Source organism: Cyanidioschyzon merolae, chromosome 10 (assembly GCF_000091205.1).
Source record: "Cyanidioschyzon merolae strain 10D DNA, chromosome 10, complete genome".
Lineage (NCBI taxonomy): Eukaryota > Rhodophyta > Bangiophyceae > Cyanidiales > Cyanidiaceae > Cyanidioschyzon > Cyanidioschyzon merolae.
Window position 1 is genome coordinate 515,349 of NC_010136.1, and position 13,440 is coordinate 528,788.

Genomic DNA, 13,440 nt, shown 5'->3' on the forward strand with positions numbered 1-13,440 from the left:
TGGACTGCGGTGCGCTGCACCTACACGTCTTGTATTTTCGTCGGTGCGTACACGATAAAATCCTTAATGCGGACGCGGATGCCGCGCTATCTATTCCGGAAACGGTGAAGTACACAGACTTCTGAATACGAGCTAGGTACGCTCGTGTAGCCTTGGAAGCATCGCTGCAAACGGTATTCGGGGTACGGTGAGGAACGCAGGTACCCGTTCACGATCTACAAACGTTTTCTGCTTTTTCTACGCTCGGAAGCGAATGCAGGTACTGTGTAATCGTTTCCGACCATTCTGGGAGGCTGAATTTTTTCTGCGCGTCGCGGCTTAACACCAACCTGATCTGTGTCGAAAGTGAAGGCACTTTATCTAGCGAAGCGCTTGTCTCCAGCGGAAACGCTTGTGTCTCCAGCGCTGTGGTTTGCGGCGAAACCGCTGCGTCGGCGCCATGTCGACTTCCAATGCGGGTAACAGCGACATCATGTGCGGAACAGTTGACTGGCAACTGGTTACTGCACGAATCGCCCGTCTCGGTGATCAATTCTTGCTCCAGCTTCCTAACGAACCAGAAGCCGTAGCAGATCTCTATGGAGACCGGCCAAACAAGCGACGGGAACGCATTCAGGGCTTCGACTCTTGGAAAGCAGCGGAGCTGGTGCCTGCCTTACCTACGCCCGACGAAGTCCAGGATGCTGTGAAAGACCATATGGACCTGATCACGAGCCGGAAGGGGGTAGCGGACCCATTGACCGACCTCGATGCAGACGAGACTTCGCTGCACCGCGAGAAGCGAGCGCGCTACACCACGGATGCGCCTTCGGTTGCCAGTGTCTCTGAGCTGGTACGATACCTGGAACCCACGAGCGCAGAGGCTTGGATAGGTGCGGTGGCTCTGCAGGTGGCACTCTGGGCCAACAGGTTGCGCGAGGCGTCCTCGCCCGTCCTTCCAGCAGCGATCGCCCATGAGGAGGATTTTCAGCGGCGTGCCCAGATGGGCGTCTTTGCAACCGGCGAAGCACCCCTGGTGGCCCCGAATCCCTTGCTGCCGACTTTGGTACGCTGCGGAACCGAGCTCGGGCACAAATGTGATGTGTTTGCTCTATTCCTTGCCTGTTTGGTGTATCCAGATCGAGCGAAGCAACGAGAGACGATGAAGGAGCCGGAGGCACTTTCGAGAACCGACGCGTTTTGCCAGCACCTCGCCCGTCAAGTAGCGGAGACAGTTTTCGGACTTTTCAACAGTGCGCTGCGGCACATAACGACGGGTGCACCGATCGCGGAACAGTCGCTGATGATCTCTATCACGCCAAACGCTTCAGCGACTGCGAAAACTGCAGGCTTCATGAAGCTACCTCCGGTGCTGCAGGCACGGCGAGCACTACATTTCCTCGCCGAACTCGCGAATACCCATATTCTCGACTCGGAATGGTTTGTGCGTCGCATTCTGCATGATCTGTTGGTTGAAGCAGCGCTTTTTGGGGCCGAACAGGATCAAGCACCCCTCAGCCGTTCACAGTTTCTCGTTGAACTCGCTTTGGATGGTCTTATGCATTGCGGGCGCGAAGCAGAACGTGTAGCGGCGGACTGTGTAGATGCGATTCTTCAAGCAGCGGAGCGCTTCGCCGGAACGATTCGTTCCCCGAGCACCATCATCGAAGAGTGCGCTCGCATGGAACGTCTGTTCAGCCCGGTGAAAGATGTGGAGCTGAACTCGCCAGCACTCGATGAAGCACACCGTGCGTCCCTGCAGGTTTCACGACGCTTCCACGAGTTGCTCCTGGTTTGCCGCAAGCTGCGAGCACGCTCCTGGCACTGTAACCTGTTACCCCAGTACCATCTGCTGTTCTGGGAAACGCGTATCCGAGATAGTGGCTTGAGGATGCAGCTGCCCGTGCCGCCGCTTTCGCGACACAGCATCGACGCACGCTATCCAGTGCCCAGCATCCGCTTACACATCACCAAAATGGACACTACAGTCGAGGAGCACACCTCCGCGTCCGAGACTCCGACCTCACCGCCAGTCGCAAATGAGCAGAATGACTCCAAAGCACAGAGCTGGTGGCCGGCGATGAGCTTCACCGACCGCTTTCTCGCTGTAGAGCGACTGAGTGATATGCTTGACGCTTTTCTGGCCGATCGCCGTATCTGTGTCCAAATGCTGCGTCGACCCCGAGCCGGATTCTCCATGAAAGACCACCAGATGATGCTCGTGGAGACGATTCTCAGTGCGATGCTGCAAATACCGAGATCGCGAAACCCGCTTTTGTTTTACGCGACTGTGCTTGTTGAGCTGTGTCGAGGTGGTGATCCGCAAACAGCGATTCATTTGCTGCAGGCGGTCGAGACGCTCATCCGGGAAGCGCAGCGCCTCGACCCCGAGGTTACGGAACGCGTCGCCCAGTGGCTCGCCTTCCATTTGTCTCATTTTCAGTGGGAGTGGAACTGGGACGCCTGGCTGCCGCTGCAGGGGAACGTCCACTCAGCGGCGCTCATTGCGTCGATGCTGGAATACGCGGTTCGTCTCTCGTACCGCGAACGAATTGCGGAGAAAACACCCTCTGCTTTGCATAACTTGCTGGTTCCACCTGCGGAGCCCGTCTGGGAAACCGAGTCACCGCTGATCGGGAGCCCGGCTGCATCTCTGCTGGCGAGCATTCCGGAACCCGTCAAGGTGGAATTGGCACAGCGTCTGGTAGCGTCAGCGTATGATGCGGTGCCGTATCTCAATGAGCATGTTCCCAAGGAGCTGCGACCTGCCGTCTTTCTCCAAGCGCTGCTGCGCGGTGGGTATGGAGCGCCGAGTTTCTTCGCCAACTTGGTCGAACGCTGGGGCGGTGTTCTTCGCGAGCTCTGCCGAGACCCGGGCGCAGCAGCGGCGGGTCTTCAGCTCGTCTCTGTGGTGCTCCAGGTATGGGAGTCGTCCCATCAGCATGCTCTCCTTTCGCTGAACTGTTTGAGTTCGGCAGGCATACTCGATCCTTCCACCGTTGTGACTGGCGTATATCGACAACTGCTGAACCGGTACCCGACGAGCGATGACCTCAGCTTTGCAGCGCTGAATGACTTGCGTTTTCCCTTCGAAACAGTGAGGTTCTTTCTGAATCAGTATAGAGATCGTTTACGCCGAATCCAAACAGATATCGAGATGCTCTTGCTGGCTATATCGCGTGCACCAGAACGCGACCTGGATACCATGGAGGCAGCGTTAACGCGGGCGCGACAAATGCTTCAGCAGCATCGACAAGGCCTGAAGCGTTTCCTCGCTGCCACCCTGGATAGCCTAGCACAAATCCTTCGCCACTATCATGGCAGTAGCGGCGGTGATCGTGGTGATCGTGATCATCATGAGACTGACGATCATGAAGATCATGGTGGCACAGCGTCTGCGACCTCTGCCTCTACGGGAGACACGGCACCAGCAGCGCTCGTTCGGGGCTGGTTACTTGAGCGTTCCCTTGGCCTTGTCCAGGAACTCCTACGAACCCAGCTCGACCAGACGCCGCGCCTACTCGGCACGCTGAAGGCGTTGCTGGGCAACTTTACGAATGCATCTCTGAAGCGGATGCTCCACGACTTGGACCAGTTGGCTCGCTGGTCGCTCGCAACGGTTTGAACGCTGCCTCTCGTTTGCGACAATGACGTGCACGAACGACGCCATCCAGGAAATATAGGTCCTAAATCGTGAACCTTGAGTTTCGGGGGAGACGCTGCGCCCGCTTTTTCGAACAGGCAACACACACGGCGCTGCGGCATGCAGCTGCCATACGAGGACGGGCCCGCGTTGAGTTGTCGGCTCACTGGTCGGAAACGGAAGTTCCATGGAAACGTCGTCGTCCCGCGAGAGCCGGAGCGTCGAAGCGCTCTCGCTCCCGGGCACGGTTCCAAGGTCAGAAAGAAGACGCGACTGCGGCAACGGTAACGTGCACGGCGCTGACTCAAGACGAATACGCTCCGAGTTCGAATAGAGAAGACTTGATGGTAGCGATGACGCAGTGCAAGGCGCTGTTCGACGTGCTTGCAACGTCACCAGGTGATCCCAAGCGCCGAAACCTGCTGCGCCTGCCGATGAGCGCTTCAGACGCAAGCGCTTCACTCTGGTAGCCGAACGTTCCCCGAAGCCGACCTGAACTGGTTCAGTTCACTTTCTTGCGGTGACGGGTGAGCGTGCTCTCAGCGCCCGGGTCCAAGCCACGTGGTGTCTGCAGCCGAACCAGACACAACATTCCCGGGACCAGGATCGCCAGTAGGAGCAGGGCAGTTATGATACCCATCCATAGCGCGGGTGTGAGTGCACCTGATGTCGCCGTCTCGGGAAAGTTCTTGGCTTTCGGGTCCATACGCAAAGGCAAGACGAGAACAGACCTACAAGTCAAGACAGCGCAGGTCTCTGTGCGCTGCCAGCACGTTCTTTCGTTTCGGAACCGGTGCAGCAGGCAGGCGCACTGCAGAAGCCACGGTGTTGCTGCAGGCACCTTTCCGTAAACTTGGGGAGGTGCACGAAAGCTCCCGGTTTATAGACTGCGTTTAAACAGTAAAGCGGGAGGAGTGCGTTTTCGAAGGTTCAGAGGGCTTGCGAAGCGTCGTTCGTGTCCGAGTCTCACTGTGCACAGCAAGTTTCCGCTGCTGCTGCTGCACGCAGCAGACGCAACGCGCACTTGGACTTGGTTGACATGAAGCCGCTAGGGACTCGTTTGTTTCCATGCACGACCGAGTTCAACGGTAGGTAGAAGCGTTCCCTACGTCCACGAAGCTTCCACGTTAGAGTCGTGCGCCACACTGACGTGCAGCAGCAGTTGCACCTAGTTTCCAAGTTCAAGGCGCTCGAGTGACTCGCGCTTGTACCGCTGAGCGGCGCAAAGCGTCTTCGAGCGGAATACACACGCAAGCTTGGCAAGATGCAGATTTGGTGCTTTTTGCACTGCGATAAAAGCAGAAGGGCGCTTTAAATATCTAGGCCGCTCACCAGCGGGCTGTTTCGCTCTTTCAGTGCCGTGATAACGGTGTTCACATCCTTGTCTCCTCGACCGGAACAATTCACAACAACGATCGGGCGCGCTCCTGCGGGAATCGTATCGTTGATGCGTTTCAGCGCTGCAAACGCATGGCTCGTCTCGAGCGCGGGTAGGATGCCCTCCAGTCCCGAGACCAACTGAAAAGCATCCAAAGCCTCTTCGTCTGTCACCGAGAGGTACTCTGCTCGCCCAGTGTCGCGCATAAAGGCATGCTCAGGGCCGACGCCTGGGTAATCGAGACCCGCGCTTATGGAGTGCGCCTCTACGATCTGTCCATCGTCGTCCTGGAGCAAGTAGGACATGCTGCCGTGGAGGACGCCGACCGAGCCCTTTGTCAGTGTGGCAGCGTGTTCGTGTGTATCGAGGCCTCGACCTGCAGCCTCCACCCCAATAAAACGCACACTGGGTTCGTCCACAAAGCGGCGGAAGAGACCGATAGCATTGCTGCCGCCGCCGACGCAGGCCACCAAGATGTCCGGCAATCGACCAGGGCCGTGCCGCTCTTGCACTTGCTGGTATACTTCCTCACCGATCACGTAGTGGAAATCGCGCACCATGGCTGGGTACGGGTGAGGTCCGGCTACGCTGCCGACCACATAATGCGTCGTGCTTGGGTTTGTCACCCAGTCGCGGATGGCATCCGACAGCGCATCCTTCAACGTTGCCGTCCCGGTGTGTACGGGTCGCACTTCGGCGCCTAGCAAACGCATCCGAAACACATTCAGCTTCTGACGTTCCATGTCGCGGGCACCCATGTACACAACGCAAGGCAGTCCGAAGCGTGCACACACGGTGGCGGTGGCAACACCATGTTGGCCCGCGCCCGTCTCCGCGATGATGCGGGTCCTGCCCATGCGTCGCGCTAGCAACACTTGACCGAGTGCGTTATTGATCTTATGGGCACCTGTATGCAGGAGATCTTCTCGTTTCAGGTAGATTTGCATACCAGATCCATCCGGACGCGCAAAGTGAGCCGTGAGACGCTCGGCAAAATAGAGCGGCGTCGGTCGACCAGCAAAGTCTCGAAGCTGTTGTGCTAGCTCCTGTTGAAATGTCGGATCTTTTGAGACCTTTTTGTAAGCTTCTTCCAGCTCTTCAAGACACGATATAAGGGTCTCTGGCACAAACTTACCGCCAAAAGGCCCGAACTTGCCACGCGCGTCCGGCACGCTCGACCGGTAGCGTCCAATGCGGCCGCGCAGGTCTGTCACGCGTTCTCCATGCTCGATCTCCTCGGGAACGACGTTTTCGGTCGCATTGTCCGCAGCCACGGAACGTTCCGGTGTCATGAGCATGCTAGGCAAGAACACGGTACGGGCAGCGGGGTTTTGCGAACGCGCACGTCGTCCAAGCGTGCGCCTGTTGTCCACGCTACGACCGCTGTTTCGCGTGAAGCGTTCTTTCGCAAGAAAGAAGCTAGTCGTGTTTGATAGTGGTGCGACAAACGCTGTGCAGTTTAGCATTGTTGGATATCCGTTTCGTTCCTACTAGGTACAGTGCAAAAAATCCAGTGTCAGCTGAAAAACAAAGAACGCCCTCAGCGTCGAACGTCGCCGGTAGTGTGGAAGAATGGCGGTGAACGCGTCCGAGCCAAATCGTCTCGAACTGACGTGCAGACGCCTCCGCGTCTTTTTGGACCTGCCACCTACTACTGCTTCCAACTTCTTCTCATATAATTCAACTTGAAAGCATTGTCCAACTAAATTCCTTCTTGTCCATTCTGGAGGTCTTTTCTCCTGCACTGCACATCCCCGTATACTGACGGCGGCATTGAAGTCGCGGTTCACAAACTACATACGTTTCTCGCCATTTTTGGTACTTACCATGAAAGTAGTCCTCGAACGTTGGCCTTCCTTTCTATTTGCTCTTCCGTCATCGCTCCGTACTTTTTCATATCCGCAGGGCTCGGCTGGCATTTTTCTATCTCGACCCTCTGAAGTGTACACCCCAACACATGGTGCGTAAACGTTGTTCGGAACTCATCTACAGGTATCGTAACAAAACGCCGTGCGCACTCCTTGTACGTTCTTGTCGTTGGAGCTGGCGCAGTCCCTTTTTGGGTCTTCCATCGCCCTGCCCCATACGCTACTGAGAGCCTCTGACGTTCATCCTCCTTCAAGGCGCTCAACTGATTGAAAAAGTTGGCAAACGCCCGCTGCTTCCCACAATACAAATTCATTCGCAGACGAGCCCACCGAGGCTTTGTATACTCCTCCCACAGTGCACCCCAATGAGCAACGAGAACTTCCATGAATTTCCGAAAGGCTTGAAAGTCCGCTCCTCGGCTCGTGATCTCTCTCATAGCTTCCAGGTGATCCCTCAGTCCTGCAGTCCACGTCTCAATTTTTCTTGCATTCATGATTCCCGATTCTCGATAGTATCTCGCTCTCGAGAACCTCAAAAGACGCATGTCTTTCTGACGTAGCTTGCCGTCAATGCCATTTTCTGCACGCTTGGGTACAGCGACGGCTATGATATTTGTGTTTCCGGGGTCCGCGCCAATGACAAAGTCATTATCCTCTACCTCCTGCGTCGCAGGATCCGCGTCCTTCTTATCTTCATGCTTCACCAAGGACAATATCGAGGACGGGCCAGGACGATCTCTCTTCAACCGCCGATAGAGTACACACATAGCTACTTCATCGGTTTCGATTATCCCAGTGAACTACGTTTGCTTGTTCATTTTGAGACGTTTGAAATCGAAGATATTCTTCCCGTACGTCTCCCGGTTTTCGCCGGTGAATTCCTCCCTGCTAACATTGAACTCCGGACTGATCTCCTTCATGATTCTGTAAAGGACAGCGGAGTCGATAGTCACAAAGTGTGACTTGATGTTGCACAACGGAACGACGTTGAAGCGCTTCCCCATTAGGACAGCCTTCCATCTCTCCCATTCTTCATTTTTCCTCACTCAGCTTCACCTCTGCCTGGCGTTCGAGCTCTCGGTCCAGAAATACGAAATACCGCAGAATGAGGCGATAGTATCTTTCCGTATCTTTTTTCAACTCTGATATCTTTGCTGCGGGATTCGCCAGCCCCAAGAATGCACGGTGCTCTTGTATAGCCGCGTGGATTACAGAAGCTTCATTCGTGCTCCTGCGTGGCGTCTTCTTGTGGACAAATTCGATCTCATCTTCATACTTTCGATCGTTGGTGATGCCATTGGTAATCGCCCATACTCCTTTGCGAGACAGGCCCGGGTATAGCGCAAACACGGCGCGTATCATGAAACGCTCCGGGTTCATAGTCAAATGGTTCCTCAGGTTCGTGAGTTACTCCATTGCCCCATAGTCGTACATACCCCCGTCACCCTTGTATCGAGTAAACTCAAAGGTGTAAATGGGATGTTTTTCGTGGAGGCCGTGAACCCGCTCATTTTCCCTCCGCGCTTTCTCTGTACCAAGCATCAGGCGGCGAATAAAGGTCATGTCGAAAACCTCATCCGGGACCTCGACTGTTTCCATGTGCGCCACGTCTTCGTCTATCTCCCTCGCCAACTGTATCAGTCCTGACGACGCCCTGACAATACTCGTGGAGTACGAGTCGACACGTTTTTTGATAGCGTCTCGCAACTTTTCCCTGTAGGGATCCTTGATTTGATTCAGGAGAAAGGCTTTCACCACCATCTCGTCCTACAGTTGTCTCTCTTGCCGCCTTCGATGTTGGGCCTCCCTCTTCGGTCCTTCTTCTCTTCCTTTTCTTCTGGACTAGGCAATGTTTTTTGTTTTTTCTGGCAGCCGGCGACCATGGGCCTGCAGGATCGTCGACTTGCTTTTTCATAGCAAGTCCACGATTTTTTTCGTTTTTTCGAGAAAGAACGCCCTTTGAAGCCTTCTGTTATGTATTGCGAAAAAACACTTGACAAGACTTGTTCGAAGTTTGAAACACAAATGAACTGAAAACTGTACTTGGATATGAAGTCAACGGAAATACATCTTTTACCTTAGGGCTACAAGCTAGAGATCAAGATCGCGTTTCCCTTCACCGGCGACATGCGCATAGCGTCAGTTGACTGCCTGATCTCCCAGGTGCGCTCACCGAGCGCGATTATTCTTTCAGATGACAAAACGTTGACATTGACCATGGATCCCAGAATTCGGAATGGATAATGGCTTTCGGGAAAGCGTCCATGATGAAGCAACTACATCCAAGTTCCATTACCCATACTTCATCTCGGATATTCTGGTCGTTTCATACGTTCTGTCGTGTGCCGAGTGCCTACCGTGAGCACCCGCCGTAGCGCGTATACCGCTGAAGCAGATGCTGCACGGAGACAGGACGGCGCTGCCGTACCGCTGAGGGCGTCGAACCGAGGCGCTTGTGGTGCATGCTGGTATGCCTGCGGCATGCTTTTTTCTGCCTCTATGCGTCCAAGGTACCGGCTTGTCCGACACTGCTATCCAGAGGAGCCTTCTCGCAGCTAGCCGTTCGCATATGTAACGTGAACTTGTTCACGCGTGCACCAGTGTGCTACTGAGACCAGCCAGGTACGCGCAGCTGGGTTCATGACGAACGTGTTTCATTTTCCCACTGAGCTCGGGCAATACGCAGATCGGCTCATACATGCTCTGGAACGCGCTGCGGAAGCGAACGCCGCCATTCTGTGGCTATCCGGGAGCAACAGCTGATTCGAGTTCATGGACTTTGGTACAGCGCTCGGCTCCTTGTCAACGATGCTTGTCGTTGGCACCGAGGCTCGGCCGCTGTGCCTCAGTCGTTTGCAACGCGGCACCGAGAAGCGCGCTGCTGTACCATGTGTCACGAACGGGATGCGTGCGTTCGCACCAGGCACGACAGTGCACGCAAGCTGTTACGCATCGACTTCGGCGCTGCGGCCTCGGACGACTCGGCGTGCACGCATACCCACAGATGACGTGTACGTTGTAGCGTGCACCAACGACGACGTCGTTACCCTAGTTGTATATGAGATATACTCACCGGATTCCGACTTGTATGTTTCGTACGTTCTTCATCAGGGATGTCAAGAACTGTAGTTTCAATGCCAGAGACACGAATCTGCAAACGTATTCGCGACTTTCCGAAATGTTGCTCGTGGCACAAGGTTAAACGTGCTCGAGCCGGTGCCTTGAGAGGCAGCGCAACGCCCTCGCATCACAATCTGACGTTTGAAGTGAGGTCGGCGCTCGGTGTATCTCAGGGCAAAGGCGTTCTTCTTTCGAGGAAAACCCGGCTGCGCTTGTTTGGTCCGCACTGGTGGGGAACGTAAGCTTCCCGACGAGAGCTGAGGCTCATTTGCTGTCTGCCAACTTTGGTGATGCATCCGAGGAAATCTGGTTCGATGCAGCGGCCTTGTATCAGCATCAAGCGCACGCTAGCGCTGCGGCAGCTGTTCGCGTTTCACTTGGCTGATTGCCTCAGCCGCCTGTATTCGAATGGATCACGAGCGTTGCTACGGTGATTTCGCTTGTACCGTAAGTCTTGGTCGTAAATTGTTATCACGGCGCATGTCTGTGGGTTTGTTAGCGTCTCGATTCACGTAATGACATGGTGGGGATATTCGTTCTTCTTTGCCGTCGCCATTTTGCATGCCATATCCTGGGGTGGCCTATTCCAGAGCACGTGCCCAGACACAGCGCTTGCTGACGAACGATCGAAGGAATCCAAGCGCTTGTCCAAATCCGCATATGCAGGTGTGCCCGCAAAAGAGTGTCTCCAACACTCTCTGCGGCCATTTGTACGTTCTGTCGGCCTCAGCTCTGTAGTTACCCGATTGCATCGGAGCTTGATTGTTCCAGCAACGCTGCTCAATTGCAGTGTGAAACACTTGCATTGCTCTGACGTCGGATGCTGCTGAGATAGCGGGGAAGATCCGTGCCATTCTAGCTGAGATAGCGAACGTTATGGTGAACTCCTGTCGAACACTTGTTCGGTATAAGGTGCGTTCCAGTACGACTCGGCGAGCGCTGCGCAGCTTACATCACTTTTCAGAAAAGAGACGTCGACGAACCCTGCAAGAATGACCGAGGCAGCGCAAAGAAAAAAAGCCAGCTAGCGTCTGGGTGACGAGGTCCAAGGCCTCGCTACCGATCCCAACGCAGCTGCCAACTAAGAGATATTGCGAGAACCAGGTGAAAGGTTCAAAACTCGACTGGCAACACTCGTTTCAAATCAGCACACGCCGCAGTTGATGTTGCTCTTCAAACGATTGCAAGCGTAACGAATCAGAGGAGCTGGTGGTTTTTACGTTTTCGCGTCGATTCGTCACACCACTTGCCTGTAGACATACGTAGCAACGGAGGCTGCTCCGTGTGCAATCACAAGAGCCGCGATCAGGGATGGCTATCTTCCAACGACTTGCAAAGCACCGTGACTGCAACACATGCGGCAGGGTCGACCGATGCCAGCAACAGCAGTTTCGCTTAGGCGGCCGCGGGCATGCAACCTGCGTCAGTTGCACTGCAGCCAGCTGTGCTTCCGCTCTGGCAACAGCGTAGGTGTGCGTGTGTGCGCTAAAGTTTACCGCACACGTAGCACATCAGGTACTTGAAGGGACTGCTTGGAAACCAAGCGTGGGTAAGAATTGGGACGGTTGAATTAATTGGTTTTCATGCGACAAGCTTCACGGAAAACGAGCACCGGGACAACGGTACCTCGTTTGGAACGCGATGCTCAACCCGGCATTTCTGCTAGTTTCCTAGTTCTCATGAATAAACAAGTGCGGAAAAGCCTTACCTTCAACGACGAACACGTTTCTCGGCGAGCCGACGTGTTATGGGGACGCTTGTCACTTTTTTTTAGCGGGAGCGGTCAGAAGCCTGCAGCGTCCTGTCGTGTGGTGGCGTTTCAAACCACGCTTTCGGGGATCACGAGCGTCTTTCAAGCACCAAGGCATACGACGCAAGCGCTGCGAGAACCAAGTTGTAGGCGACAAGGACTGCTTAAGAGGGCACGACCTGCACGCAGGAGCACTTTACCCGGGCGAGAACGAACGCTAGCTGCTTCTCGTCGAACGCTATTCGTGCCACTGTACGCAAGTGCAAACGACAACGATCTGCGAGCGCAGCAAGAGTCCTCTTCCCGCGCGACCATTCGCAATCGTTCAGCTACAACTCGCAGCGGCAACGACAGTAGTGTGAAAGAGGGAACCGAGCCCCAGCGTCCGCGAAGTGTATCCGAGGTAGCGGTGGAGCAGTTTGAGGAGCAGCCAGGGCCCTCAACGACGGTGATCGCGGCCACATTCGTCGCAATGTATCTTACAATTGGCACACTATTCTACTCTACAGTGGAATCGTGGTCGCCACTCGATGCCCTCTACTTTGTCGTGCAGGCTGGGTTGAATGTGGGCTACGGGGATATCCAGCCGACGAAGGAGATCTCCCGTCTGTTCACGGCAGCTTTTGTACTTGCTGGAAACCTGCTGCTTGGTGGAGCACTAGCGCTTTTTGTCCAAGGAGCATTGATGAAGCAAGAACGACTGATACAACAGTTTGCTGATGAATCCAACAAACTGCGCGTAACGATGGATGACGAAAACAACGACGGTGCCTGGGAGACGAATGCGGGTTCCGGCGTTGCTGGCTGGGCGGTATCGCTGTTTAGTGATGCGGTGAGCTTTACCCGGGGCATTCATAAGGTTCTTTCTTCCTATGCAAAACGCGCGGGAAGACGACTCTCCAATGCTGCAGAAAATGCGCTGAGCAGTTTCAGCGACGATGCCATGGACGCGCCACGCGGGATAGACCTACTTGTACGCGAGCTCTCTGCGGTTGGTGCCGCGTTCCTGAATACCCCGTTGGGAAACGTCATCTCCTCTTATTCCATTTTATGGCTGTGGATTGGTTCAGGTACCGCTTTCGGAATGATTCACGAGCACTTGCCGTTTGCTGATGCGTTACTCTTTTCGGTGAGCAGTTTGAGCACTTTGGGGATCAGTCCGCCGCCGTCCAGCGACCCCGTTTCGAGGCTGTTCTGCACTGTCTTTCTGCTCAGCGGTGTCGCGGTGTATGCGTTAACCCTAGGACGAGTGGCGAATTTCTTCGTCGACCGATACGAACGCGAGCAAGTTCGACGTCTCGTGACCACCCGTCTACGTCTGCGGAAGAAACTGCAGCAGATAGCACGACGCTGCGATATTCACGACAACGCGGCAGCGCTGGCATGGAAGGCCCAGATGAGGAAGCAGCACGCAGAGCTTCTAGAGACGCCGCTTTGGCGGCCGCTTTCGGAAGCTGGCCTGGCATCCGCTACAACACCAGATCCAAGTCAGCGTACCGGTGAAGATGGCGACAAAGCGGAGCCATTGCCTGACGAGGAGACCTTGACCTGGGCTGAGTTTCTTGAGTGGAAGCTGCTCACCGAAGGTCGCATTTCAGTTGAGCGCCTGAGCGCTATTCGGCGGGAATTTGAGCAATGTTTCGAGAAGATGTAGAGCTGGATCCGCAGTCTACCATAGCGACAAGCGAGCGTGCGTGCGCTC

General features: G+C 55.0%; 3 protein-coding genes and 1 non-coding gene across 4 annotated transcripts, besides 3 other annotated features; 2 read left to right on the forward strand and 2 right to left on the reverse strand.

Moving 5' to 3' along the window:
- Window positions 1-439: 439 nt before the first annotated feature.
- On the forward strand, window positions 440-3,604 carry CYME_CMJ189C (probable mRNA cap binding protein 80; the record flags this gene model as incomplete). Its single annotated transcript, XM_005534861.1, has 1 exon — window positions 440-3,604. One exon carries the CDS (start codon window positions 440-442, stop codon window positions 3,602-3,604), a length of 3,165 nt encoding a protein of 1,054 aa, XP_005534918.1.
- Window positions 3,099-4,595: a sequence feature (possible transcribed region).
- A 338-nt stretch (window positions 4,596-4,933) lies between these two features.
- On the reverse strand, window positions 4,934-6,466 carry CYME_CMJ191C (tryptophan synthase beta chain; the record flags this gene model as incomplete). The annotated part of the gene is made up of 1 exon (XM_005534862.1): window positions 4,934-6,466. The coding sequence occupies one exon, from the start codon at window positions 6,464-6,466 to the stop codon at window positions 4,934-4,936; it is 1,533 nt and encodes a 510-aa protein (XP_005534919.1).
- A 105-nt stretch (window positions 6,467-6,571) lies between these two features.
- Window positions 6,572-9,320: a sequence feature (repetitive element).
- CYME_CMJ194T lies at window positions 8,938-11,363 on the reverse strand. Its single transcript, XR_002461357.1, has one exon. It is a non-coding gene; the product is annotated as a hypothetical transcript (transcript).
- Window positions 9,061-10,454: a sequence feature (possible transcribed region).
- Window positions 11,364-11,571: 208 nt separating the features above from the next.
- CYME_CMJ195C (similar to outward rectifying potassium channel KCO) lies at window positions 11,572-13,392 on the forward strand (the record flags this gene model as incomplete). Its single annotated transcript, XM_005534863.1, has 1 exon — window positions 11,572-13,392. One exon carries the CDS (start codon window positions 11,572-11,574, stop codon window positions 13,390-13,392), a length of 1,821 nt encoding a protein of 606 aa, XP_005534920.1.
- Window positions 13,393-13,440: the final 48 nt, after the last annotated feature.